Here is a 27,320-nt window from a genome sequence, read left to right on the forward strand (position 1 = left end):
CTGTGTTGCATCTGCTGAACTTGTTTTGCAACACACACACACACAAAATCTGTTTTATTTCACCACAAAAAGGAGGGCTGGAGAGCACTGTTATGCAATAAATTCTCTCCACTCTCTGAATGAGATCACAGGACAGCGGCAGTGCAATGACCTTCTTTCTCCTATGAGCTGCTTTCTGTGCTTAGCTCCTCTTAGAACATGCCCAGCCAGGCAGGGAATAACCAGGAAAATCACTGTGAAGACTGTGCAGGCACACAGTGCTTCCTGTTCAGGTGCACTTCTTTTCATGCTGTGTTTTGGTGCTGACTTTGTGCTACGTCCATGCTTAGCACAAGAGGCAAATAAGACTTTAAAAAAACCACTTTACTGAGTTATGATTTTGTGGGGAATCAAACCCATCATATCCAAGGTAAAAGCCACTTCTGTGTACATGCTTTTATGACGTTCTGGAAGATGCTGAGCATTCCCCAAACCCTCTAAAATAAAATTGTATTCTACAGTCCACACATGGGTAGATTTAGTGCTCATCCTTTGTGTGCCTGTTCTGGAGATTCGCCCTGGATGTCATAGTGCTTCCAAGGCTACTTGTATCTCTTAGGGCTGCAAGCATATTAAGGTGGTTGTCAGCAATCAGTGACCTTGATTCTAGGTATGTAAATATATTTCAGATTATTCTCTTAGTGACAGGGAATGTCTATACAAATCTACTGCACACAGTTTGATGTCTTCTCATTCTAATGATGTTGAATAAAAAATAAAGCTCCTAAATAGCCCTTGAAAAAGAGAGAGCAAAGCAGAGTAAGAGGTATGCTGTCAATGCCATTAAGATGTGGTTAGCAATTCATCTGTGCATGACTGAAAATAGGACAGACATTATGAAATTATTTTATTCTGGACTACTGAGTACCAAACACAAAAAAAGGTTATGGTTGGAATTGTCTCACAGGACTGATTCCTACACACACCTCTCCCCAGCACATATGCCACACATCCACCTGTTTTACCACAGCATTTATGGGAAGAAGATGTCTAACAACTCCACAGGAGAATATTTGAAAAGAAAATTCCTTAGTGCATAATGGAAGCTCTGTGACTACTTAATAACAACATTAAACAAAATATTATTAAAGAGATGCATTGTAAGAGATCTCCTTTGACAAGTAACTATAAAACATATTTCTATTTATATATTTTAATTAGATCTAATAGGAAAACATAAACACATCTACCCAATACATGGTACTAATGAAAACAGCAGTGTGTGTTAGTGCATTTAATTACAGTTCAACAGGATACTAAAACACAAGTATAAATTAAAGCAGAATAACACTCTGTTGTGAATAGCTAAGGTTTTAGAATATCACATGCAATAATAAATTCATATGTCTTTCTTGGTTGAAGTTGGTTACTTAGCTGGAGAAATTCTCCAGGCTGTGATTCCTGATTCAATATAAACACAAATCATGCAGAAATATAGAACATTTTTCCTATATGAACTTGTAACAGACAGGTGAAATAATGTTTTTAAAGGCAGTTCAGATACTGAAAGGCACATCTATGCTAGCAAAAGGAGCTTTAGCTCTGCAGAGTTGTCATCTACACTGTTGAATTATGGACACAGTCCCAGGTAAAATTTTAGTAGTGCACAATTTTCTTTCTCCAAACCTATCCACTGTCAGGCCTGATTTGTGATTTGAATAGACCAAGCACCATTCCTGGTAGATAATTCTGCCTTGTAGACCCTTCTCTGACACCTAATGAAGTTTAATTGTAGGGGTGTGATCAAATCCATGCCAGTTGCCCTGCCTAGTACACATAATGCTTGGAAACACACTCAGAGTCTGGAAGATTAAAGCCTTATCCATTGTGCCTTGATGGGTTTCTCACATTATATTCCTAGAAATTTCCTAAAATTCCTACAAATTTTCATTTGTTTCTGTAGTATGGGGGGGGTGGGGTTTGAGCACCTTAGTAACCCTTTATTGTCATCTGATATTGCACATTTTTACACATGCATTTTGTCTGTAGCATGCAGTTTAAAAAAAGAGCCATCACTTTGGCCCTTCAAAATTTATGCTATAAGAATATAATGATACAAGCACTTTTCATAATCTGCAGGTGAAAAGGGGGATGTTACTAGCAGCTGGAAGCTGAGCTTTTTGGAAGAAAATGGTCTTATATCCATTTTCCAACTGTTTCAGTGAAAATAACACTATTTTAATCTTTGAAAGATAGGATATTTTTATAGCTGAGGAATGAGACATTCCTCTTATTTATCAAATTTATCTCTAGCTATTTAGATCTCATTTCAAGCAATGTTTTCCCAGGATAGGTATAATTGTGTATCTTCAAAATCTGGTCACATCTATAAAGGAAGAAAACTGGCCCAAAGGTGTTGCAGTTTTTGGCATTCAGAATTGCTGTTTCTTAGAACCCACACCTGCAATATGGTTGCAACTAAAATAAAAGTAGAAGGCAAGGAAAATAGAAACTGGGGAGAGATCAACTCTTTCCCTTATTTATTTCCTGTGTGATTTGTCATCTGAGATAAGACCACGGGTAGAAGGAACAGCAACCTTCTGACCTTTAATTCCATACTCCAGTGGAGGGCTCTGCTGGAAGCAGAGCTAGGATAAGGTGCAGAGAGGAGAGCAGAAAGCTCTGTGTCTTTATAGTACCAGAGTCACATGGCACAGCTTCCTGACCACAGGCTACGCAAAAGAGCTGAGTCTGTGTCATTCCTGAGCATGTCACTGACAGGGGAATGATCCAAGTATTCTGAGGGACCATGAGATTACTATAAAGTAGTATGCATTGCTGCTCGTGCAGGATGTGAGCAGTGTCTTTCTCTAAATTAATAATCAATCAACCAGAAATTGCTTGGACTTTGACAGTATGATGTCATTAAAAATTAATTTAGTTTTAGAATGCATTATGCTTTTAGTATCATAAAAGATCTACAGTTAAAACACAGTGAAAGCATTTTTTTTTAAATTCGTTGGGGTTTTTTTTTAAGTCTCATGATCCTGCAAACTCCCTTTTGTGGATGCTTGGGATATATTAGATGCCAGCCTCTGTGTATTTTCTGCTTTCTGCACTTAATTAAAATGTTGACAAGTAAAATCAAGAATGTCAAAATGGGTACTGAAACTGCATATATTTTATTTTTAATTGTTGTCATAATATAAGATAAAGTTTTGTGAAATGAAAAAAGAGAAAATGATATTACCGCATAAAAAGAAAATGTGTCTTCGGCTTGTTCAATGTGGTATTTTGAGGCTTGACAGAATAATTGATTCAGTAGTCTAGTAATAATTCAGTGTAGTCTTGCACTTCTAGGTGACATAGATGAATCAAACCCAGATGCATCGTAATCTCCAGTTTTTGCAATTTCAAGGCTACTTGATCACCTTAGCTCAGATCCTATAAATCAAATATTTCTTGACAGGAGCATTGACTGATGAGAATGTATCAGAACTGATGATTTCTGCAAATCAGACTAGAGACAGGAGAAAACAAAGGAGCCCATCACAGGCTGTATTTTACTGAGAAAATGAATGTTTTGAGCTTTTATGTAAGTGTAAATGAGGAAAAGAGACAAAGATAGAAACAGAGATGGCATGCTGGAATGTAGAGGCAAAAGACAGAAACCATAAAAGTGACGTGAAATTTGTATGTGAAAGGAAGGACAGAGGTTAAAATTGGAAGCATAGAAAGACAATGGGAGGGAAAGACAATGGGACTGTAAAATCAGTGTGAGATGGGACCATTTGAGAGTTTGAGAGACCTTGACAAAACCACAAATAAAGCAGAAAATAAAATTTTGCAGTACCAAATAGAACTGAAATCAACTGGATACTGTGAAGGTTTATTTAGAGTAACAGAAGTAGCTTAGGAAGGAATGTAACAATAGATAGGAGAAAACAAAAGAAGAGAGGTGCCCAGAGAAGTCGCGGATGCCCAATAATCCCTGGAAAGTGCTCAAGGTCAGATTGGATGGGGCTCTGAGCAATCTGGTTTAGTTGAAGATGTCCCAGCTTATTCCAGGGGGTTTGGATCTAATGGCTTTTAAAGGTTCCTTTCAACTCAAACCATTATATGATTCTATGAAAGGGAAAATGAATGTATAGAAATAGAATGAGATTTTACAAGGAAGCAAGCTGGAGAAAGGAATATTTCTGAAGTTGGAGTGAGATGATCAGAGAATTGAAGGAATTGAATCATCTGGCCAGGTATCAAAATGAGGGATTTAAGGGGCCACTTAAGTACACTCACACGGTGTTATATATGTGAGATGAGCCTGGGGGAAGGGGCTGCAGCCTCCTGCTTTCTTTGGTAAGTCTGTATTTTATGTGCTAACTAGAATTTGAGAATGTAGGTGCAGTTCTCTCTTCTATCTCTTCTACATGTTCTGCATGATATATTGCAACTGTAACCAGTTTCTCCATTATATAGTGCAGCTGGAATTTGACAGGTTTTGCCAAATGCAGAATTTCCTTAGGCTCATTGGTTCTCAGCGTTTTAACAAACCACACATCCGTCCCTTGAGAAAGCTCTATAACCTTGTTCAGCATTCGTGAAATGGGGCAACTAGCTTTGCTGTGGTACAGAGTGTTGTGAGAATTAATTTTTTTAAGACTGTGATAGTGCTATGTACACAAATCCCAAAGGTGAGAAGGTGAAGTCAGAAGCTTGTATTGCAGAGTGTACTTCAAAGCTGAAGAAATATTTTGGTGTTAAATTGAGAAAGAAGTTTTGCTCTACTGCCTCCACTAAATGTTGTAAGAAATATTTCAACGATCCCTTGCCTCCTTATAGTGTTACATGCCAGTCATGGTAGCATTACAGAATTTGCATGCAAATCCCATTAATGGACACATTAAGTCCTTACTTGTCTTTTTAATAGAAAAGCAATTCAATATGTGTATTTTGATGCTTTTTCTGGTTTTGCAGTTTCAAAGGGATATCTTTCATTGATATATGTTCACTACAGATTGAACATGAAAATGTTTTTGTTAGACCTGATTTAAAAGTTATTTAAGTCTTATTATTGGAATATCCTTAAAGATTTATACTGATATTTTTTTGCTTATGCATTAGAAAGATTTATTCATTAGCCTTATTTGATATTCTATTTTAGGATAGTGTAGGGTTTTCTAGGTTGGTCTTATGACAATTGAAATAATATTTGTGAAGCAATGCCTTAAAAGTAAATATCAGTCATTAAAAAGATTTATACATATACATATACATATACACTTGAATGTAATGAATAAAAATCTACAGATCTGCATGCTATTTAGCATGCTTATTGGGGTGAAATGAAGCCATAAGTGTGCCAGAATTTCATAAGGGTTATCTAAGCATGTCCGGACCTTTGTAATAGTACAAGGAAGGTATGGAATGACAAAGCTGGCTTTGAAGAATAAAAAAAGCATTATCTCTTTGGGACAGAGTTTTGTGTTTGTGTTTCACAGCTATGAAATCTTGACCCCAACTGAGTTATGGTGTTCAATATAGTAAATAATATTAGAATTTTTCAGAAAATATCTCAAGAGTTCTTGGTAAATGTAGTCAAACGGTGGCTTTGGCAGATGCTATCAGCAAACCAAGGTTACTGACAGTAAGGTGGAATTTGACATTAAATTCAAAGAAAAGATTTCTAGAGCATGTCTAGATGTGAACTGGATGTGAGATTAAATCTGGGAGTGAAACACCTCTACTTTCATTTGTGTATGTAAGAATCTCTGATTTAGAGATGTAATCTCTCATCATGCTTAGGACAGATGTAGGATTCAATTCAGTTACCCAAAAGTAGGAGTCTAATGTCATTTAAGGTGCCATAGAGGTGTCTTTGAAATGCATGTGGAGACTGTCAAGTATTGTACAGGGCATTTATAGGGGAGACCAGCACTCTTCTGAATGGCAGCTGGAGGTCAGGTGGGATGCCCTGAGGAATCTGCAGTGATGGTAGATACCTGCACTAAGGCAAGGGAATCAATACCAAGGGGACGGGGGTGAGATGAATTGTTCTCTGAACTCTTGATGGTATTCACTAGATCTTGATTTTATTGACTAGATCTCAACTGACTGCTCTGGGATTTTAAATAGCTAAGGTAGAAGTAAATAGCTATGCCGGAAATTTAGTTGATGAAATTGGGAATGGAATTTAATCCTAACTGTAGAAAAAAGTTTGATTCATTTCTACTGTTTTTTTAAATTTTTTTTTGTGTAGCTAGTGCTTTAGAGACATAAAGGCAAGGATACCCTTAGCACAAACTGGTCTACTGAGTCTCTCATAGCATATATTAATGAACAGCTAGTGTACTTTAACATTTTACAGGACACAGCAAAAGTGCAAAAAGTCCCTCTAAGTTCCTCTAGTTTCTTAGTTAGCTATAAAGGCTTAGATGCTGGATTCCTGACTATGTAGAAAAATTATTGGCACATGTTGATTGATGGACCTTGTTAACTCCAGAAAGTATAGCAGCAGTGTAATGCTGTGGAGTACTAGAGGCTGAGAGAGCTTCTCTGCAGAAACCTTAGATTGGAAAGACATTTTAAACTGAAATATGTTTCTCTGAATCAGTAATAATAATGCCTAAGTCCAAAATATGATAGTGAAAGGCCAAATGGTGTATCAGATGCTGCTATTCTGCTCCTAAGGGGCACACAGACAAAACAGTGGCTGGAGGCCTGAGTAGACAAAAGCCAGAGCAGTTGCCTTTGGAGCTGCTTTGGGAGACAAAGCTGGACGATTCCAGCTGCCTATTTAGGCAGGAACTGTCTCAGCTTAAAAACAACCAGAGATACCACAACTCATGTTAAGAGAAGTGTCCCCTTTTCAACAGAGGAGTTCAAGTCCTGCAAATCTGCAAAGACACCATTGCTTGGGAAAGGGCCAGAAAAATACTTCCAAATGGCCAGAGATCTTTTTCAGTTTTAGAAATAATTAGGCCATTCATGAATATGTTGTCTAGCAAAAGTGGGCCATTAGATTTAATTAATACAGATGAATATTTTTGGTCTGATCTGAGAGTTATTTTGGCTCAGATCCCAAACAATGACTTCCAACTACACTGTTTGATGTTGGAGTCTGTCCCTGTTCACTGAACCCTCCCATGAAATTATTAGACCTAGGAGTCAGGCTTTCAAACCAGAAACTGGTTTGAATTATTGAAGAAAGTAAGTCTGCTCAATAGACCAATTGATTGCCAAAATTTCCCATTTTTCTCAGTTTTAGTATGACACAGTTAATTTACGTGGTGCCTAACACAACTTTAAGAAATAATCAACCTTACACACACCTAATTCTATTGAATTTTTCTATCTGACATTCCAATAGAAAGGGTGAATTTTTAGTGAAAACAGCCTGGTTTGGTATTTATGACACAAGCATTGCAGGACTTGTAACCTAAAAATTAAATTGACCAAAAACAAATTTGAAAATTTTTCCACTGGGATAGATTGTATTTTAACAAATAGTTCTAAGTAAGGGATGGTGAATACCTTCATGGTCCAAGGAAGATATTATTGCTCCCAAAGGTAATAATTAGGTCTTGATACTAATTAGGAGCAAATTCTTGACCCTTACAAACATTCTGACATGTTAAGCCTGACATGCTAGAACAAGAAGAGGTGAAGCATCTTTTACTCTCTTTATTCTATTTTTGTCCAGGTTTGGTTTTCCAATGCAGAATTTCCTGAGGTGTTTTTCTCTGTTGCGAAATAAACATATGGACAGCTATAAACGTGGCTGCAGGCCTCCTCTGTTTTGGAGACATTTTATGTTTCTGGTCATTGATCTTGAAGCAGGAAGGAGCATTGTGGGGTTAGGTTATTTTGGGTATGGAACCAAATGAGTGCTGCAACAGACTACTTAGGATGGCCTGTGGCTTACAAGGCGTGACACTGAGCACTAAAGTTATGCCTGTACTAGTAGGTAGTGCAGTGCAATGGGAACAAGTCCATGTAGTGAAAAAGTTGTTGCTGACCTGATGAACACATAAATTTCTACATCTTATGGTATAGATCCCCCCAAAAGAAATGAGTTTCTCATGCTCTAAAACTGCTCTGCATTCCAAAGCACAACTATTAACTGGGGTCTGCTCAGTGCTTTTATTTGAAAGTAAATATTTGAAATCAAGTAGTAACAAGTTTTTTAACTGTTCCATGAAAACTCACACAGAAAGTTTGATTTTCATGTATGTTTTTCAAGTTGAAATGTTTCCCTTAAGCTTCCAAACATTTCAGTCTTTGAATATTTGAGGCATATTCATAAATGGAATAAACAGCAGAGGGTGTCTTTCGAGTGATGGGCACTTGGTATTATTTAGTAAACTTCATTATACAGGCATCAGCGCTCTAATTGTTTTGCAAGATGTACCCATCAATGCAGCTGGTGAAGAGTTCCCTTTCTTATCAAAAGATGATTGAAATTATTATATGCAAGGCTGTAAAGGCCTATTTTATGTTGAATTAAATTGATTAGAATGAAGACATGCATTTTTTCTAATAAAGTTTAATCCAGATTTTAGAAGGAAATTATCTCTACACACCACAGCTTGTGATATGAAATGATTTTTACTACTATAACCTTTGAGCCAAATAAAAACAGTAAGAACAGAGAAAGATTGGTTTATTAAATGTCAAGTGATGAAAACTATACAAAAAGTCTGGGTTTTTCATGCCAAACTTCTATTTTTCTTGTAGCCAAAGCAACGTACATCCATAGTATCTTCTCTGGAATTTCACCGAATGAATCACAGCCACAATTATTTTGAAATCAACCCATCCATTGGCTGTGCAAGTTTTATTTCTACTCCTGCAATCAGTCCAGCTAATTATTCCTTTGGATCTCTGGAATACAGTCTTGAAGAGAAAGAACTTCCAGGTATAGAAAAAAAAAGCTTACTTTGTCTGTCAACAAACTTTTATAAAACTTTAGGTCTTTGGGTGTAAGTTGAAATTTCTGTTGTCTTTGGTAGTAAAATACATTTATCATTAATACACAAAATTATTCCTGATGTTTTTTCTCAGTACTCTACAAAGAGTTCTAATATTTTATGACCAGTATTATGAGACATACTTTTCTCCTGGATGTTATATTTTGAATAAAACAACTGTTATTTCCAGACTTTGCCTAGAATTCGGTTATTGTAGTTTTTGAAATTATAATGATTTGTACATCTACTTTCATCACTGTGTGGTCAATATACTGCAGCAGGATTTTGAATTGAAAAAATATAATTAGAAATCATTATGTAAGCACCAGTAAAGATGTGGAAAGGAAGATTTCTAAGAAACCTGTGATTGTTTCTGCAGTAGTAATGGGATTCATTAAAGTAAAACTTCAATGTATTTGCTCTGATGATAAGAGTTTGATAGAGTGATAGTGTGATTGTAATGGGGAAGGTTTTATCCCTAAATGGAGATTTACATAATGAAAATGCTTTAAAAAGGATTAAAGTATTTCTCTTTTCACAAAAAACTTCAAGAATCTGAAATTGTCAGTAAACCAAGCATTTACCTTTTCCCCTTAAAATTCCATATAAAAGTTGCTTTATTTAGGCTAAATTTGTGACAGAAGGGTATAGTATTTGGGAAAGCTGATGTATTGAAACAAATGTCTTTGATAGCTAGTTTATGTGATCTGCAGATCAAGTTAAAAAGTGTATTGTATTTAAAATATAAATAGGAGTAGATTACGGTAAATTAAAAATAATACAAATGTTGAAATTCAGAGCAAACTTATCAATTGGTTTTTGTAGCATTGGTCTTGAAATGAGATGAATCCTCTTCATTCCTAGTTGGTAGAATTTAAAAATTCTGAAAAGTATTGTTTTTAAATGATAAAAAAAAAAAATAAAATCATACCTAGATCAATAGAAAACTATATGGTTTGGGAACTATTGTGAAATAAGAGTGAGAAATCCTATCTTCTTTGATGAAGAGAGAGTTAAAATGATCAGAGATTATTCATATTTGTTTTTTGGATTATAATATAAACAAAGATAATATGTGCAATTTTCTTTGAAACTAAAAGAATGTGCTTATATCATGGATATAGGAAATATTTTCAAACTTACATGGAAACAATTAATTTGAATGGTATCTTTTATTCCTAGGTCTGGGATCATTTGATTCTTTAACATTTGGGGTGTTTTCTGTTGTTACTGGTTTTTTTCTACTGTAAATTCTCCTCAGTAATCACAATTTATTCTGGGCATTTGAATGATGCTACGTATTTCTTGATGTTTAAAAGCAAAGATAAGAAAACAGAAAGAACATTCACAGACTTCAGATAATTAACTTCTCCAGATTTTTGCTGTTATGCAGTTCTGTTAAAGTTCTTCATAGTATCTGGAGTCGTTTGACTCATATCTTCTTTGGTTAAATCTACAATGGACTACACTCAGAAACTTCTAATAACTATGTTTAATTTTGTCTGAGATTGGGACTATAAGGTCATGCTTATTAGAATTTATGCTTCTAATTTGTGGATGATTTGATTTATGGATTGAGTGAAAGCTGAATTTCCTTTATCTTTGCCCAGAAAGCTAAGAAAAAATAGCAGGCAGAATGACTGAATTTCAGGGTATCTTCTACAGACTCTTCAATGGTACATTTTACAATAAGTAAATCAAGTAATTTACCATTAGTAAATGAAATATTTACAGTAAAATTACAATTCCACCCCCCATTTTCAGCTGATATTCTAGAATTATTTAAGTAATATGCAGAATCCCATATTAGACACAATATTAGCCTGAAGGAAAAAAAAACACATTTTATTTTGATCATTTAGTTCATTTTGACTCCTTACAGATAGATGATGCACGGTAACTGTGCAAAAGAAAAGGAGTACAAATATGGAAACTGAATAACAAAATCTGGAAGGAACAGATCAAAATTGTCTCTCTTGAAAACGTTTTTACGGCTTGTCTCTTACCTAGAATGTTAAAAACTGAACCTTGAATAATAGTGGTCAGCAACGAGCAGCAGAAGCAGTGTTCTGTGTTCTGCTATAGCTTTTCTCTGCTTTAACTAGCTGTTGTTTCACAGAAAGGTCCCTTTTTTCTTTTCAAGATCTACAGTGACAGTAAGTACAATTCATCATGTGACCTAAATATAACCTTAAAATTCATGAAAATCTGTATCCTAAAATAATGGTTAGTTTATTGCTAATTGAAGATTTGTGTGCATTTTAGTGAAACAATTAAAATGCATTTTACAGGATTTCTTAATTAGAAATTTCCATCTAAATAAGGCATCAGTATTTCCCTACTCAGTTTCGGTGCTTTTTATGTCTTCTTCAGGAAATTTGTAATTATTCATTATAATTGAGATTAAAATTAATTAATACAACAAAATAATTATTCTAATTCTATAATCTTCATAATTTTATCTTTACCTCAGTAATCTGCTACCAAAGAAGAAACAACCTGTTGTTGATGGTTCCTTTTTATGTTTGGATATCAGTTTAACTCTTGGTGTTTTCTAATTCCCTACAGCACCTGATTTGAAAGAGAGGTCCTTATTTTTAAAAAGTAGGTTTTTTTTATCAAATAGAAAAACACTAAATTCTTCCACAGATATATTTCATATCTGAGACATATTATCTGAATGACAGTATATGACAACATTTCTGATTAATTATCTGGAGAACAGGCCGCATACACTGGTAAATATGTGCTTCAGCTTTGGCGTCAGATAGCCTCGTAGAGTAAACAAACCAGGTATGTTGAATGCATGGACGGCAGCAGATACCAGCAGATACCTTAATATCAGGGTGCCTGATGTAAGGATGAAGGTTCTGTCCTCTGTTTTGAACTTTAGCCGGTGGAAGAAGCTGCAACAAGGTGAAGGCAACACTTCTCTCACTCCAGTAAGTGTAGGGCAGACTGCATGAATGCAGCTGTGGCGTGACCTATTCTCAGGGCTTTGTCTGGTGCTAGATCATTGACATCAGAGAAGCATTCTCAAATTCTAAGTGAATGGTGATGCTTTCATAGCATTGCATTTCACTTCAAGTTGTGCACCAGTGCATCCCAGTAATGTCAGCTACTACACATAGTAGTGTAGTAAGTTACTGAACTAAAAGTCATTACACTTCTATATGTAACTCTGTCCCAGCAAGATGTGTGTAATTTTCTTGATCATCTGAATATATATTTAGTAGGTCTCCCGTAAGATAACACACATGAAAAGTTAAATAGCTGATAATCAAGTGATTGATTGTGAGATGTTCCTCATGTTACTTTGACCATGAACTCAGACCACAGATGTGCAAGATAATTCACTCCAGGAGAGGGCAGCCTGGGCTTTCAGGGAAATGCCTGTCTAACAGATCTCTCTGCCTTGTTTTCTATATCCCTCAAGTTCTCTTGAAACCATAAATTTAAAGATTGAAGGCAACAAAATTGTGGCCTTTCGGTAACATCAGCTTGGCACAATCAACACTTGCAGCTGAAACTGTCAGTCTGGATGATTTTCTTTTTCATTTTTGCTTGATCATTCCAAATAATGGATCTTTCTCTAACCCATATCATTTCATTATGTCTTCTTGTCCCAAGTATAATTGGGCCGTGGAATTAAAAACAGAGTCCTGCAGAGGTTCTTGCTCTGTTTCAGATCAAAATAGGTCTGTACTCAGATTCATGTATGCAGCAAACATATCGGGAGATGTCTGAAGGTAATCGCATTACAATCTTTATTTTCAGTCCATGAAAATCTGCACATTTTCAATAAATTCAGTATGCCATTCATTGTAGAAGAGGATACAGTTTTTCCTCTCATCTTCTTGTGGTAGTAAGAAGTATTCACTGAGTTTATCTCTTAGTTAGAAGGTCTGTCTCCACAGGAAAGGACCTTAATATGCTTCTACATGCCGTGTTCTCTGACTGTGAGAGCTGTTATTTAATACATTTAAGAAGGCTACATATTTCCTTAAAACAGCCCAGAATGTAAAATTCAAAAATGTAATCTTTAATGTGTAGACTAAATTTTTTTTCCTCTTCTACTTTTGAAAAAAATGCATTTGAGTCACACCTTTGATTCCTTCTATAAGTGTTTCCGGATCTTTCTTTACAGTATGTATCTGATCAAATTGTTCTGTCTCACAATCCCTATTTCAGAAGCAAAAGCAGCCTTAAAAGCTTAAAACTTGCAGTTTTGTCTTTTTCTTTTGAGACAATCAAGAAATACAGCCTATTAAAACTGGAAACTTCTTCCAGAGATCAGGCCTAAAATTCTTGGCTATGCTGCATTCCTATATACAGTCAGAATTTATTCTGGAGCAGGAATATTTCTTTATGTGACAATAGTAAAGCTGCTTTTCGAGGTAGGTCACATATTTGTCAGCATTACTTTCTCATTCAAGTATCTCATATATTAAGAGCTGATATGAGCAGATCAAACTCTGATGTCTATGTAGACTCTTCAAGCCTTGTTTCTTCAGTTATAAAAGGTTTTGGAGTGAGTAGAAGTGAAATTCAAGATGAAAGGAATACAAAGAAGAAAGTAACTTTTATTGCCAGAGCATTTTTTTAGGTGTGCTGTATACAAGTTTGTGGTACACTGTTAACAGAACCTCCTAATTAGCAAAAGAACATGGTTTTCAAGTGACAGAAAAGAGAAAAATATTGGCTTGTAATGAAATAAGAATAATCAACAAATTTTGGTAGATAAAGCATTCCCATCTTCTTTATCCAAACACCTGTGCAGCGAGCAAGGTAATATCTGAAAAAAAACAGTATTACCAGTCTGTACCAACTTGTCATTGATTGAAAGTTATTTTCCAGATGAAATGGCTCCGAAGGTCAAATTCAGACCTTCTTTTATCTTTCTTCATCATCTTCTTGATTACAATGCATTCTGCCAAGGCATTCTTCAAAACAGGTTAATTTGAACCTTTTCATCTGTGAAGATTATCTGTTTTCCCCTATAATTTATAGCTAAATTCAACTGAGTGTAATTATTAAGACATAGTAGAGCTATTCCAGGAACTGCTACTGGGGATCATACTCAGTACTGTCTGATACAGTTTATTTTTGTTCTAATTAACTTGTCCAGCAGATGTAACATGTTGAGGTCTCCTTATGTTGCCCTTCTTTTTGCTGCTTCTAATTTCAGCCCTTTCAAAGTTATCCAAGGCAAGACACAGTCTGTCCCACAGGGACAGAGAAATGTAGGGTTGATCAATATTATAAACTTCTCTTTGTTATCTATTATTGTCTTTGCACACTCCAGTTTAAAAGCAACATATTTCATGAAGCTCATTGTAATTATATTGCAGTGTTACAAATATGTCAACAAGTCCAAAAATCTAGTGGCAGAAAGGTCTTCTGAGGCAACACGTGGAAATCTGTGGATGAAACCAATTCCTGTTGTATACAGTATGCTTTCTCCAAGAAATTGGTTTGTGCTAGTGCTTGCATGAAATATTAGATACAATATGCCCCTAAATCTCATGCCACCTGAATTTAAAAGTAATCTCCTTGGGATTAACTATATTATTCAAACTTAAAGTTCATGACAGTGTTACCCAACCCTTCAGTAATGCCTCTGCAGTGTTATCATTGAGTCTTTTCTCAGGCTAAAGGGAATTATCTGGGCTAAACCCACTTAGTTGTTCATGTGCACCTGCTCTCCAAACATACTGTCTCACATGTCAATCACTATGTGGACATTCCTAAAAAATGATAAAGTAATAAGAAAATAAAACATTTTTTTAGCAAGCATATTGAGAGAATAAAACTGCAGCTGGGTCTTGAATCTCTGTTATCAGATATAGCACTGGATGTCTTAATCAAACAAGGAGTGACATGAACAGCTAATCTCTTTTCAAATCAAATTCTGAGCCATCTGACCGCATGAGGAAAGGCATGTGTTGAGCCATGTGCCTGCCCATCTTTTATTCAAATGGCTGTTCTTCACAGGATCAGTTCTTTTCACCCACATTATTTGCTTACTGTGAATAAAGCTAGTTAGGTATTGTTGACAATACAGGGGAAAAAAAATCCCTTGTAATAGTTAAGATATATCTACTAATTTTGAAAGCCTGTATTCTTAGGCCTCAGTCAAGGACGAAGGTAGGAAATAGAGCAATGCTGTGATGATGCTGGAGATGAAAGTTTTAGAGACTGTCCTAAAAGTGGGGGAAATTTCCCTCAGGATCCTTAGAAACACTGAGTGTTACACTGTTGTCTGTTCAGGAGTTAGCTATTTCTCTGAATCCTTTTTTGCCTCTGAAGTAAGCAGAATGAAAAGCTTACTGCAATGTATGCATGTTTGTATACCTGTCTATTTGCAACTATTAAAATATTTTACACTTCATTTAGTTCCATGCATCCCTTTCCTTGAGAGGTGTCAGCACAGATAAATAAGTGCTTCATCACATCATAAAATGATTTTCTGAAGGAACAACAGATACTACCATATTAAGTCAATAAGGACTTTCTAAGGACCTTCTTTTGAGGAACCTTTTTTTGAGGCTATGAGTGCAGTTGTTAGAAGCAATATAATTAAAAATGGTATTTATCTAATTTTATTTTTTTCCAGGTGTAATAGCAATCCTGACATGTAAGGTCAAAAGAAAAAATATTTTCTTTAATGTGTCATTTACAATTCTTAGCCATTTCTAGAAGCAGAGTAACTGTAGACAATATTCATATTTAGCTTATTGTCATCTTGGTCAGCTCTTCGCTGTTTTGGTTTGTGTTTTTTTACTGAGCCAGAAGCAAAATAACTCCTGAACTTGTAGTAGGACCATTTGCAGAGAAAGATTGTTTTAGTCTTTAGGCTTCACCATGCCTTGTGTTGTTCCCTGATCTTTCCATTGGACATTTTGTAAACAAGATTGACCAAGCTGTGGAGGGATGCTCTTGAGAACTTCATCACTTCATCAGTCAGAAGAATTGCCATTGCAAGATGAAGGCAATAAGCAAAGAGCACTAGGATGTCTCAGTCTTCAATTCCTCACAATATTGTTTGCAGTACGGTTTTCTTCTGCCAGGTGAATGCACTTAAACAAATTGTAACATTATTTAGAATATTCTATCTTACATTTCAATTTATTTTTCTTTTCCTGGGTCATGTCCTCTTATTCATATTTAATTGCTTTTCTGCTTCTTCTCCTTTGTATCTTTTAGAAAGCTTTCTGCTCACCAGAAATTTCCAAGCCTTGTGTGACATGATAAGAACCGAAGGAAATGGCAAAAATGTGCCTGCTTTTTATAAAAAAATTATAGTCCTCTGAGTATAATTAGTGATGTCCAGTTTTAAGAAAAACAGAAAGCTCTCTGTATAACATACCAGCCAGTAACAAAAAAGAATTAATGTTTTCTCCTAAGGCCATAATGAAATAAAGACAATTTTGTTTCTATTTCTTGCACACAACTCAATAGATATCTTTCTTTTTTTCTGTTCCTTGCTGTCCAGTTGTAATGTTAGTTACATCATTTGATGTAGCAATCCTCTCTGTGTATGTTGTTTCAAGCTGTATAAAAAAATGGGGATGGGAAAACAAGCCTTCTTTACCTTTGGTGAATATCCAAAAACTAGGGTAGAGTCAGTCTTCCTCATTAGCTAATTAACTGCATATTTTAGAAATAGCTCTAGCTGAACAACATAAATGTGACAAATATCAGAGTACATTGGTGATGGTAGTGTTCTTGTGGAAGCTTAAACTTTGATGCCATTTAGTGAAAGATGAAAACTGAACACCAATCTCCCTCATTCTGGAATAGCCATGGTAATTCTTTTCTAAAATGGATATGATGCTGTGAGTTCCAGAATTTTGATTCCAGCCTTGAAAGCCCTTTCTTCAGCAGGATTTGGTCAATAAATCTGAGACAATTTCATGAATGATTTCAGAATGACTGAGTAGATCTTATTGTAAACCAAGATTAAATATTTCCATCTGGTTCTTGCTATATTGAATAACTTCTATACAGCGGCTAGTTTGATTTGTAATTAGAAATGAAAAAAAAATAATCACAGGTTTAAAAAAATTAAAAATATTCCTTGGTTTTGGGAGCATTTCTACCTTTTGGTAGAAATGATTGTACAAATTCAGTATATAATAAAATTGAAATTTTCAAAATTTCTTTGAAAATCCACAGAGACACTATGTGTTACACCTAATTTAGCACTTGATAATACAAGTTCTGTATATGACTTTTCAGTTCATATTTATAATTGTAGTGTAGCTCTAACAGTACAGCTGAATAAATGGAAAATATCTTTTTTTTTCATTTCTAGTGTTTACATAGTGAGAGATTCATTATCTTCTTAGAGCTATACAGAGGGTTCACTGAACTTGGACTTAATTCATTTGAAGAAGAAAAATGTGCATGGCCATGTCTGGGGAAGATATAAATCTGTACTCTGAAGATATGTCAGAACTGTCAGATACCCAAATGAATAAGTTCTCATAAGTTTAGCAAAAACAGAAGGACAGAAAATAATGTGGTTTGTCTGAGTAAGAGTAAAGTTCTATCTACCCTGTGCCGTATTTGACCAATTATGAATGCCTTTGGGAAACGTGTAATTGTAAAACAGTGGCATAGTGACACCTCTTCAGAATGTTAAAGCCTTCCAGTATCTGCAGCCCAAGGTTCTCCTCAGCCCAGATACCTCCTGGATGTTTATTGTCCTGTGTACTATGTAACCTCACTAAGATGAATGTTCTATGAATGTATCCATGCTCCATGAAACCCATAAGCAGATCTTGTTCCCACAAGGAATTTTGCAAGGAGGTACACACACACTTACCTAGGTATCTAATCACCATGAGGGAGTTCCATCTTTTGTTTCAATAATAATTTCAAAGCTCAGAAGGCTGGAAAGTGGGTCCACTGCTTATGTTCTAGAGCTTTCATTTGTGTCACTTGTACCCAGCAAATTGTGACACCATCTGATGCCAATTTTCTGCATTTCAACAGCACCATTCATAGAACTAAGATTCTCAGTTCCTGAGACATAGAATAATTTTCTAATCACAGAATATTCTGAGCTGGAAGGGACCCACAGAAAATCATCAAGTCCACCTCTTAAGTGAATGGCCCACACAGGGAACAAAGCTGCAACCTTGGTATTATTAGCAGTATGTTCTGACCAACTGAGCTAATATCTTGGCTTTTTTTTTTTCTATTTATATATATTTTTCTTATATCAAAGGAAGACCTTTGTTAAATCATTTACAAGGAAAGTCTTATTTTCACTTTTGTTGGTGTTTGTAGATCTTATTAGCAGCTATTTATTGCTTATGTATTTACAAGGATGAAAGTGTTGACTTGCTCTCTAGTGGCATTATATATGTTTTCTTAATATTTAAGTCATGCTGAAGCGACCTCTTAAGAATGAACTCTGGATCAATCTTGTACAGCTCACAAGGAATACAATTAATTGTCTCCTATGGGTTTTATTTTTAAAGAAAATATATAAAAATTGGTGCCTCCAGACATATCTCATAGAATGGCAAGATTCTCTATTCTTCCTCCCAGAATCCATTTTGTCAATAGCAGAGGCAACACTCACGAAGGAGTTTGTGTCACACTTCTGATGATCAATGTAATATTATCTGCAGTCTCTTTTTAAAGCATCATGTAGATTGTAGCTTTGATAATGGGATCTGTGTTTCTGGCACAAGTCAGGCTCTAAGTGGCTGCAGTATGTCCTTGTGCAATTGTTTGCAAGATATTTGCTTGTCAAGAAAGAAAAATCTCCATGCAAAACCTCAATCTATATGTGAAAATACATGCAAAAAAGTAATTTCATCATACCGTTTTAATACAACTTTAATTAAAAATATGGTTAGGTTTAAATGCATCTCTGGGGCCCAGTATGCCTGCTTTTTAAAATTTAAATCTAAGTTTTTCCTCAAATGTAATGCTCCCCAAGCAGCTTTTGATTTATCTAAGTATCAGGATATCAGGTACAAACACATACACACACACACACACGCACACATATATATCTATACATCTATATATCTATATAGCTAGATATAGATATAGATATGGATATAGATATAGATATAGATATATAGGCTTGCCTGAGAGTTGTAATATTACTTCTCTGTGGTGACCAGTAATAGGACCTGAGGGAATGGCCTGAAGCTGTGTCAGGGGAAGTTTAGGTTGGGTATTAGAAACAGGTTCTTCCCCCAGAGGGTGTTTGGGCACTGAACAGACTCCCCAGGGCAGTGGTCACAGCACCAGCCTGACAGAGCTCAGGGAGCGTCTGGACAATGCTCTCACGCACAGGGTGGGACTCTCGGGGATGGTGCTGTGCAGGCCAAGAGTTCGTCTTTTGGCTCCCTTCTAACTCAGCATTTTCTGTGACTCTGTCATACTGCTATGCTTAGCTTACATGAATTTTAATCAGGAGAAAGGTAGGTGTAAGTTTATTCAATTTTAGTGTTCACTGGATTCCATATAAGCAAATACTATAGTTGAATAATAATATTTAATAGAAAGAATTCAATAACAAATGATTAAAAGTTAATTTACTTTTTTGTTTCTAATTTGGTATTTCCAAGAGTTGGACCATAAAGTTGTCACTGGGGACTTTTGTTTCTGATAAATGGGTTGAATTAATGAAAAACGAACTTTTGTTTACACAGCAATCCTCTAAGAGGCAGTTTAATGCTGGTGTTACTAAGGCAAAAGTAAAAACCAGATATCCTTCAAATGAATCCTGTGTATCATATAGATTCTTGTTGGATCTTAAAATATTGGCTTTGAAAGTCTAGTGGCACCTTAAAAATGATGGAATAATAAATTATGTAAATCATGTAAAAGTAAACAAAGGTGTAGTGCTCACATTTGAGCCCACATTCCCACTTAATCTTAACCAGAAGGAAGACACTTCAAGATTGCACTTCAAGATTGCTCCAGGATGTGAAAAAAACCACCATAAATAGGAACTGTGGAGACATTTCCCAGACAAACCAAAACACTAGTGCGGATGCACCTGTAAGCCTTCAGTACAAATGAGCTTCTATTAACCATGAAAAAAGTAGATGAATGAAAACAAAGAGAAATGAGAGATTCTGAATGTTTCAGCTGTAGAAAAAGCTCTAATTGTCCCTTTTACCATGTCAAATATCAGAAAGCCTAACTATGAGATACAGGTTTTGTATAACCAAGCTTATTGTTTTGCTCTTTTTTTCTGGGAACAATTCCAGGAGTTAAATGTTAAAATCATAAATATTCAATTATTTGAATCACTTGCTGTCTATCCAAGCAATTAGAATAACCCCTGCCTACTTGCTAGCTAGTTCATATCCCTAAGATAAAGTGAGATGATACTGAAAATTGCCCTCCCCTCCCTCCTCCTCTGGAAAGGTATGCTATGTCATCTTCACAAGCAAGAGAAAGGAGACACTGAAAAAGAAAAAAATCTAGTAATGACATAAAAGAAGAAAAATAGTGCTGAAAATATAGGTTCAGGGAACAGGGAAGGCTGTTTTTTCCTGTATTACCAGGCATTTTTCACAAAGCTAAAAACAGACATTATTTCTCAGAGCAGCATGTACTGCATGAACTATTCTCCCCCAAGTTTTTTTTGTGCCTTAGGAGGTAGTTTTATGTCATGACCACAGAATGATAAATATTCATCACCTTTTTTTTTTTTTCATATTGTAAAATGATATATGGTCTTTCCATTTTTCCATTCCCTTTGTGAGTGATGTGCTCCCCTTCTGAGCTTAGCACACTCTAGTATAGGAAAAAACCTCCTCGATGATGTTATTCCAGTGGAACTGACAGCCCATATCTGCCTACATGGGGTGTCTACATGTTGTCAGGGGAAGGTCTCCTTGGACAGTTGTCACCTAAGAGTTTCTGAGAGAATTTAGGCAGCTGCGCTTTGATGGTTTAACAAGCAGCCAGCCCTCATATCCTGTATCTTCATGCTTTTACTCTATGGCAAATGCTGAATTTATCTACTTCACAGTGAAACAGGGATGGAGCACTGTTGGTTTCCATCCATGTAGGAATGCTAAGAGTAAACTCTTGATAAGGTACTACAAGAGCCTGAATTATGTGTTGCCTTTTATCATATAGGTACACATTGAATATGATAGGGAAATGGAAATAACACTGATCTCAATTAAAGTGAGAAGTACCAAGGTACTAAATTCCTCATTTAGTTTTGTAGAAAAATTTTAGAGCAGACCTATTTCAAATTACAATCAAGTGTCATCATGTGTCTTAATGATTATTTCAGGAAATAATCACACATGATTATTTTAGGATTTCAAAAAATTCTGAACTGATACATTCCTTCTCTCAAGAACATTCTTTCACAGTAAAGCAGCAATTGAAACATCACCTATAGCAACAGTAGCCATGGGGAAACATTTTTTCTCAGTCAGTGAAAGCAAACCACTATCACAAAATGTGGTACATACAACATCGAAGCAAGAATATCTCCTGATGGTGTTTACCTGGAATCTTGATGAAGTAAACACTCTTAATGCATACTTCAATATTTTAGATTTTTAAATTAAACTCTTTGAGTTTAATAATGTAATATATTTTGGTCTAAACTATTCTGCCTCTTATTACTCCAAGAATAATATTGAGTTGCCTTAACTACTTACATCAGCTACATAATTAATCAGCACAATTACTTTAGAAAATGTCATATAGTTGCCTTTCTTCACCTTTTGAGATTTAAATGATCATAGATTATTATGCCTTGAATAAGTTTTTAACTTCTCATTGTAATTAGATGTCATGTTGTGTTTTCCTTGTGAGAGCTTTATTTCTTTTTATGAGAGCTCTATGCACTCTTCTCAGCACTTGGAAACCAAGCATGGTTACTGGGTATGTGCTCTCCTTCTGTTTCATTCTTCTGTGTTTAATGTTCTTAAACATTAAGGCCATTCACGCTTCCAAAGCCCATATTCAGATACTGATATTGAGGTACAGTAGTGTCGAACAAATAAAAACCCCACCCATCTCTCTGTCTATAATTAAATTCTGCCTCAGCACTATAGACAGCAGATCTTGTACAATTAGCATTGTATCTATAAGCAAATTAAGCTTAAAGAATTGATTACTAAATACTGTCATTAAAGTAGTATTAGGAAAGAAAAAAGTGAAATAGTAAAAAGATGTTAACTGTATTGCACAGCTTTCAGTTATCAGTCTTAGTCCTAAGTCTGATAACTCAAGAATAATGACAGTGATTATAAAAAATAAAAGAAAAAAGTTTCTAAGCAAATAATTCTTCTTATAAAAGAAATGTAATTCTTAGCATTCCTTATACCCCTCATCCCCTGGAACCTTGAGAAATAAAATAAAATTGAAATAAACTGAAGATAGGGCAGTAGGTCCAGTTTTTCTCTTAATAAGTGTCTATAACATGATTATGCTAAATCTGATGAGAAATTTAGAAGTATTTTGTATTCTGACTTAGAAATACTGTCAAAACTGTGAGAAAGAGAACAAGAAAAATCTACTAGATAGGTCAAAATTAGGACAGAGAAGAGAAAGAGAAGACAAGTCAGCAGTTTGATTGCAAATTCTCATCTATACTTTAAAATCCTTCTTTCAAGTACCTGTTTTTTTAATGGATATAGCAAACTGTTCTGCATGCTATCATTCATTCATAATGTGAAAAACAAATTAGTCTGTTTATAAAGGAGTTTTAATTACATGCTGTACTTACATATGCTGTATTTACATACGCTGCATTTATGAGACCATTGAAGTCACCGTTTAGACCAAAATGTGCAAATGTATTTTGCAAAATAAAATGTTCTGCAAGATACCTATAGTTATGGGTATATATAACTATACCTATATAATTATCTATAGAAGGTGTCATAGAATATTTGATACTGACAATATATGCAATTTGGTAAGAAAAATGTGTTTAAAATGCTGATTATCAGTTAAAATTCTTTGTGGGTCTGATCCAAATCTTATTGGTATTAGTGGAACTATTCGTACTCAGTTTAGAAGATTTCAGATAGAATCAGAATCCAACACACTAAAAATTACTAGTGTTGAAGAGCTTTTTCTTTCTAAAAACACTGGAGGCAAATACATTATTTGAAAACCAGTGGGATATCATTCTGAACTAAATCTATAATTCTAAAGTAGAACATGTGCAGGATAGAACTGAACAGTGATTTAAAACAGATTTGAATTGGACTGGCACACTTAACTGACAAGACTTGGGATTATTCTGTGCTCTAAAAAGGCATTTAAATCTGCATGCTTCCTGTTTTTCTAAGGCTAGCAATCAATTTGGGGCATTTTAGCACAGTACATCACTTATTTCTGTTTCAGATTCTAAAAATTGCTTTGAAGTATATGCCAGAAGCAAAATTATTTCTGCCCGTAGATGAAATAACTCATTCTCTGTGGCTTCCTCAGATGTGAATTCAATCTCTGCTCAGGAAAAATAACATTTTTAATAATATAATAATATGTGACTCCTAATTTTAAGCTGAATGTTTAGTATTCTACATTGAACAATTAGCATTCTGATTTCCTTTATGAGCTAAATTGTGGCACAGAGTTGCAAAGTTTTTCTGGTGGAGGTGCATCCAAGAAGTCTGTCTCAGCTGGGCACAAGCTGCCCTGGGAAATAGGAGAAAGAGGAGGGACTGTTGTCCACTGCACATTATGCCAACAATAAATTTAACTTGAATCCCATTGGATAAGTGGTTATTAGAAAAGCATGGCGGTGTTAGAAATAATTGTTCCGTTTTTATTATTTTTTAATTTTACTTAACACTGCAAATTCATGCAAAATAATTCGAACCAGTTACCTCTTTGCCTCTTTTCCTCAGATGTGTAAGAAGTAACATGCCAGAAGAAAAGAGGATTGGTTTATCTCTTCTGGAGATCAGGGAGAGTTTCTGTCTGGGGTTTTTGGACAGCTGTCTTGCTAGCTGGTGTAAGGTCTTGTGGCAGGCTTTCACACATCCACAGAAGATCAGGAGCAATACACAGTCTGGCCCTGTGTGGATTCAGAGCAGGATATTAATAGAAAATCATGGAAAGAGACACCTAGTTCAGACCATCACAGCTATAGTCTCATTACCACTATTTGGTTTTCAGAACATTTTCTAATCAATTTTCCACATAACTTTGAACCCTTAAATGTTGTAAGATCATCACAATGAAGCTCTGTGTCATCGTTTCTGTTGCTGCAGCATTCAGTCTATTGTATCTGCTTGTGTTAGTATGGTTTATAAGGAGATTTCATATAAAGTGAATGCAGGGCATGTTATCACTAAGGACAGGATCTGTGAATCATGCTAGAAATAGTTCTAGAGTTTTCAGTGCCTAAACTGGATCTCTGGAGCTATTAATTTTGCCATCATGCTGTTCACAACCTTCCCAGATCTAGTGCAAATCCCGCAATCCCTTCCTGTCCTGGGCTGGAGAGGACACATTTCCTTTTGAGGATCCATCATGGGAGCTTCTGTCGACATAAAACATTAGTGAATTTGGTTGATGATATAAAATTTAAAATTGAGAAAAAGCATGTTAAACATGTAGACATTAATGTGACATTCTCTTCTGTGTGTCCAGATTTCTGTGAACAGTAAACAGAATATACTGCTTTGGAATACTCTGTATGGGGACATGTAATAGGCTGGAAGATGCTTATACAAAATTTGAAAGGTGTTTGCATCATTTAATGGTATATGGTGTAGTGTTTGGGAAGTAGAAGTTTATAGAGCATTCTCTTTTGATCTCATCTATTGGTCACTTTGAACCTCTTTCTGGACTCAGAGATGCACAGTAAACATGAAAACTCTTTTGAAAATGTGGTTATCAATAGAATTGTACCTTTCCAGCAAGGTATTTCCAAAGCTATTTGAAGCTCAAAGCCTGAATAAGCAAAACCAATGCAATTTTTCCCAATTATGGTTCAAGTGTGATTCTGCATATTTTTATATAATTAGATAGCATATTGGAATTATAGAATTATGATAAAGAAAGGTTTGGTGAAAACTGTGCTGCCCTGGTATTTTGCAAGGAGTTACTGAAAATAAGTTAAGTGTGAAGCATTTCCCAGATGGTAAAAATTCACTCCAAGGAATTTAAATTGATACTCAAAATGTTGCTGTGTTCATGAAGCTCCTTTTGCATCTTTAAAAAGAAAATTGCAATGTACTCTAATCGCTGACATTTGTACTGTAATTTATTACAGGGAAAATTAAATGAACACAAAAATTGCAGGTGGAAATTTAATCTCACCCTGCATTAAAAACTCGCAGCATAATATTCTCATCTTTCAAGTTTTTACCTGTTTTTACTGTATTATCATGAAACTGAACTTTCTTCAGGGAAATATCAGTAAAAAACCATGCCCTTATGAAACAGCTGTCAGTGTTAATTTAGTTACAGAGACATTTCTTTCAGTTTAAGCAAGATTTCTTATGATTGTTTGATGTAGTGCTGGTTTCTAAAAAATATTTTTAATCAAAGGATTTGTCATTGTGTTTGAAATATTTAAGTCAGTTCATAATATCAGTCTAATATAAACATTTCTTCAAATTCCATAACATTGAAGTGTACCATTTAAAACTGGGTTTTTGTCTATACTACTTTATTTTTTGTCACAAATTTTGCATGTAATTTTGTTATCCAATATTTGATATGTGCTTAATGCAAACTGAGTCAAGCAAGGCAAGTAATGTCAATTTGATTAAAGAACAGAATGATACTGATTTAATTTGGCATTATTGGCATAATAATCAGTATTAATTCAGACAAGAAGTTGCACATTCTTTGCTGAATATAACTTATATTAAAAAAATAAAATGAAGTACTTTTAAAATTAAAATATCTATAAACTTAATGCAGAGAAAGAATCTTCGAAGTTAAGCAAATGCATCTATATGCTTCTGCACAGTCATATTTTCCTAGCGTTTCCAACACATAGATTCAACTTTTTATGAAAAGACAAACCAAGAACAAAAGGCCTTCAGTTATGGCTGTTGTTAATTCTCTCCTGGCTTCTGCATCATTCAGAAGCTGATCACGGTTTATCTGATATAGGTAACATTTTTGTCTATCTAAAATGTGAGGTAAGGAAAGTGTATTGTTTAATTTCTGTGGCAGGAAAAGATGTGCTGCTGGTCTTAAGTCTCCTGTATAGTTGCCATTGTGTTCTTCAGAGGCAGCTGCCTGTTAGCGGTAGTTACACTGTGTTTCATGTTTGGATCAAAGCAGTTGTGGGACTGATTGTGCTTCTAGTTATTAATTTATTTCTGTGCAAGGAGAATTATTATTATTTTGCAGAGGGAATTGTTGCATACATATCTGTGTATACATAGTATAGCACTGTGAAGGCAAACAATATAAGCCTTTCAATCTGTGATACTGAGAAATGAAGGCACTGTTTAAGGACAATTGTTCTGGTTTTGTTTTCTTTTGAGGCTAGCAGTAAAATACTAGAGGTAAACTTGAAAAACTGAGAGATTGATCCAGTTCAGTTTATAAAGCAACCAAAGATGTGATTCTTAGAATAGCCATATTTTAAAATAAAACATAATACAGAAGTATTAATTTAAATTTCTCTTAAAGACTGAAGTATGGATCCTGAATTCTTGAATATTTATATCAAATAAAGAGAACATGCAAGGCTTATATCCAACAGTAGAGGAATATGTCTTGACTTTAAGCTAATCTGTGACACAGGAGTAGACCAATACTTGTTTTCTCTTAAAAGTGAGATAAGCTCATGTCTACACTAAGTATAAAATATGAAATGCAGCCACTATTGCAGGTTACATATTATTGTTAGATTTCTCATTAGTGGAAATCATACATAAAATATCAAGTATGTATGTTTAGCATGTAGCTGAGAAACTGGGTTAAATGCCAACTCTTAGGATTTTAGATTGAAACTGAGATACGAAAAGAAGGACTGTAAGGACCTGCAGTGTCTACTTCAATGTTCTACTTCTTTCTTCATTGCTATGATTTAGCTTTTTCTTCTTTGTTTGATGCTTTGAAAATTACTTATTCTAAGACATAGTTGCTTAGAATTAATCACTGTGGCCCTAACATCTTTATCACTGATCTTCTGTCTTAAGAGGTACCCCTTCCCCCTTTCCAAAATAGAAGGAAACCATGTATCTGCTATTTTTCTAATGTAATTCAATATGCTAAATACTGAGCTCTTGGCTGTACAACAAAGCTGGTATTTGTCAACTCTTCAGTTGCTTGTATTGTCCTTCTGGCTTAACATACCCTGACTATATTTCTTTTTGTGTCAAATGATATTCATTTTCTCAAATGAGATTCAGAGTATCTATGAAGGCTAAGCTTTGCAAA

General features: G+C 35.1%; 1 protein-coding gene across 3 annotated transcripts in view; it reads left to right on the forward strand.

Annotated features, from left to right (window-relative positions):
* Positions 1 to 27,320, forward strand: part of LOC131573653 (ankyrin repeat and sterile alpha motif domain-containing protein 1B-like) — a 409,781-nt gene that overhangs the window by 143,746 nt on the left and 238,715 nt on the right. For 2 of the 3 annotated variants that reach the window (XM_058827806.1, XM_058827808.1), the window contains one exon: positions 8,713 to 8,893. In XM_058827806.1, coding sequence (XP_058683789.1) covers positions 8,713 to 8,893 — 181 coding nt within the window. Of the gene's footprint in view, positions 1 to 8,712; positions 8,894 to 19,174; positions 19,211 to 27,320 lie in introns of all 3 variants that reach the window. The other variant, XM_058827807.1, reaches the window with a different exon arrangement.

The sequence above is a fragment of the Poecile atricapillus genome, chromosome Z (assembly GCF_030490865.1).
Source record: "Poecile atricapillus isolate bPoeAtr1 chromosome Z, bPoeAtr1.hap1, whole genome shotgun sequence".
NCBI classification, from domain to species: domain Eukaryota; kingdom Metazoa; phylum Chordata; class Aves; order Passeriformes; family Paridae; genus Poecile; species Poecile atricapillus.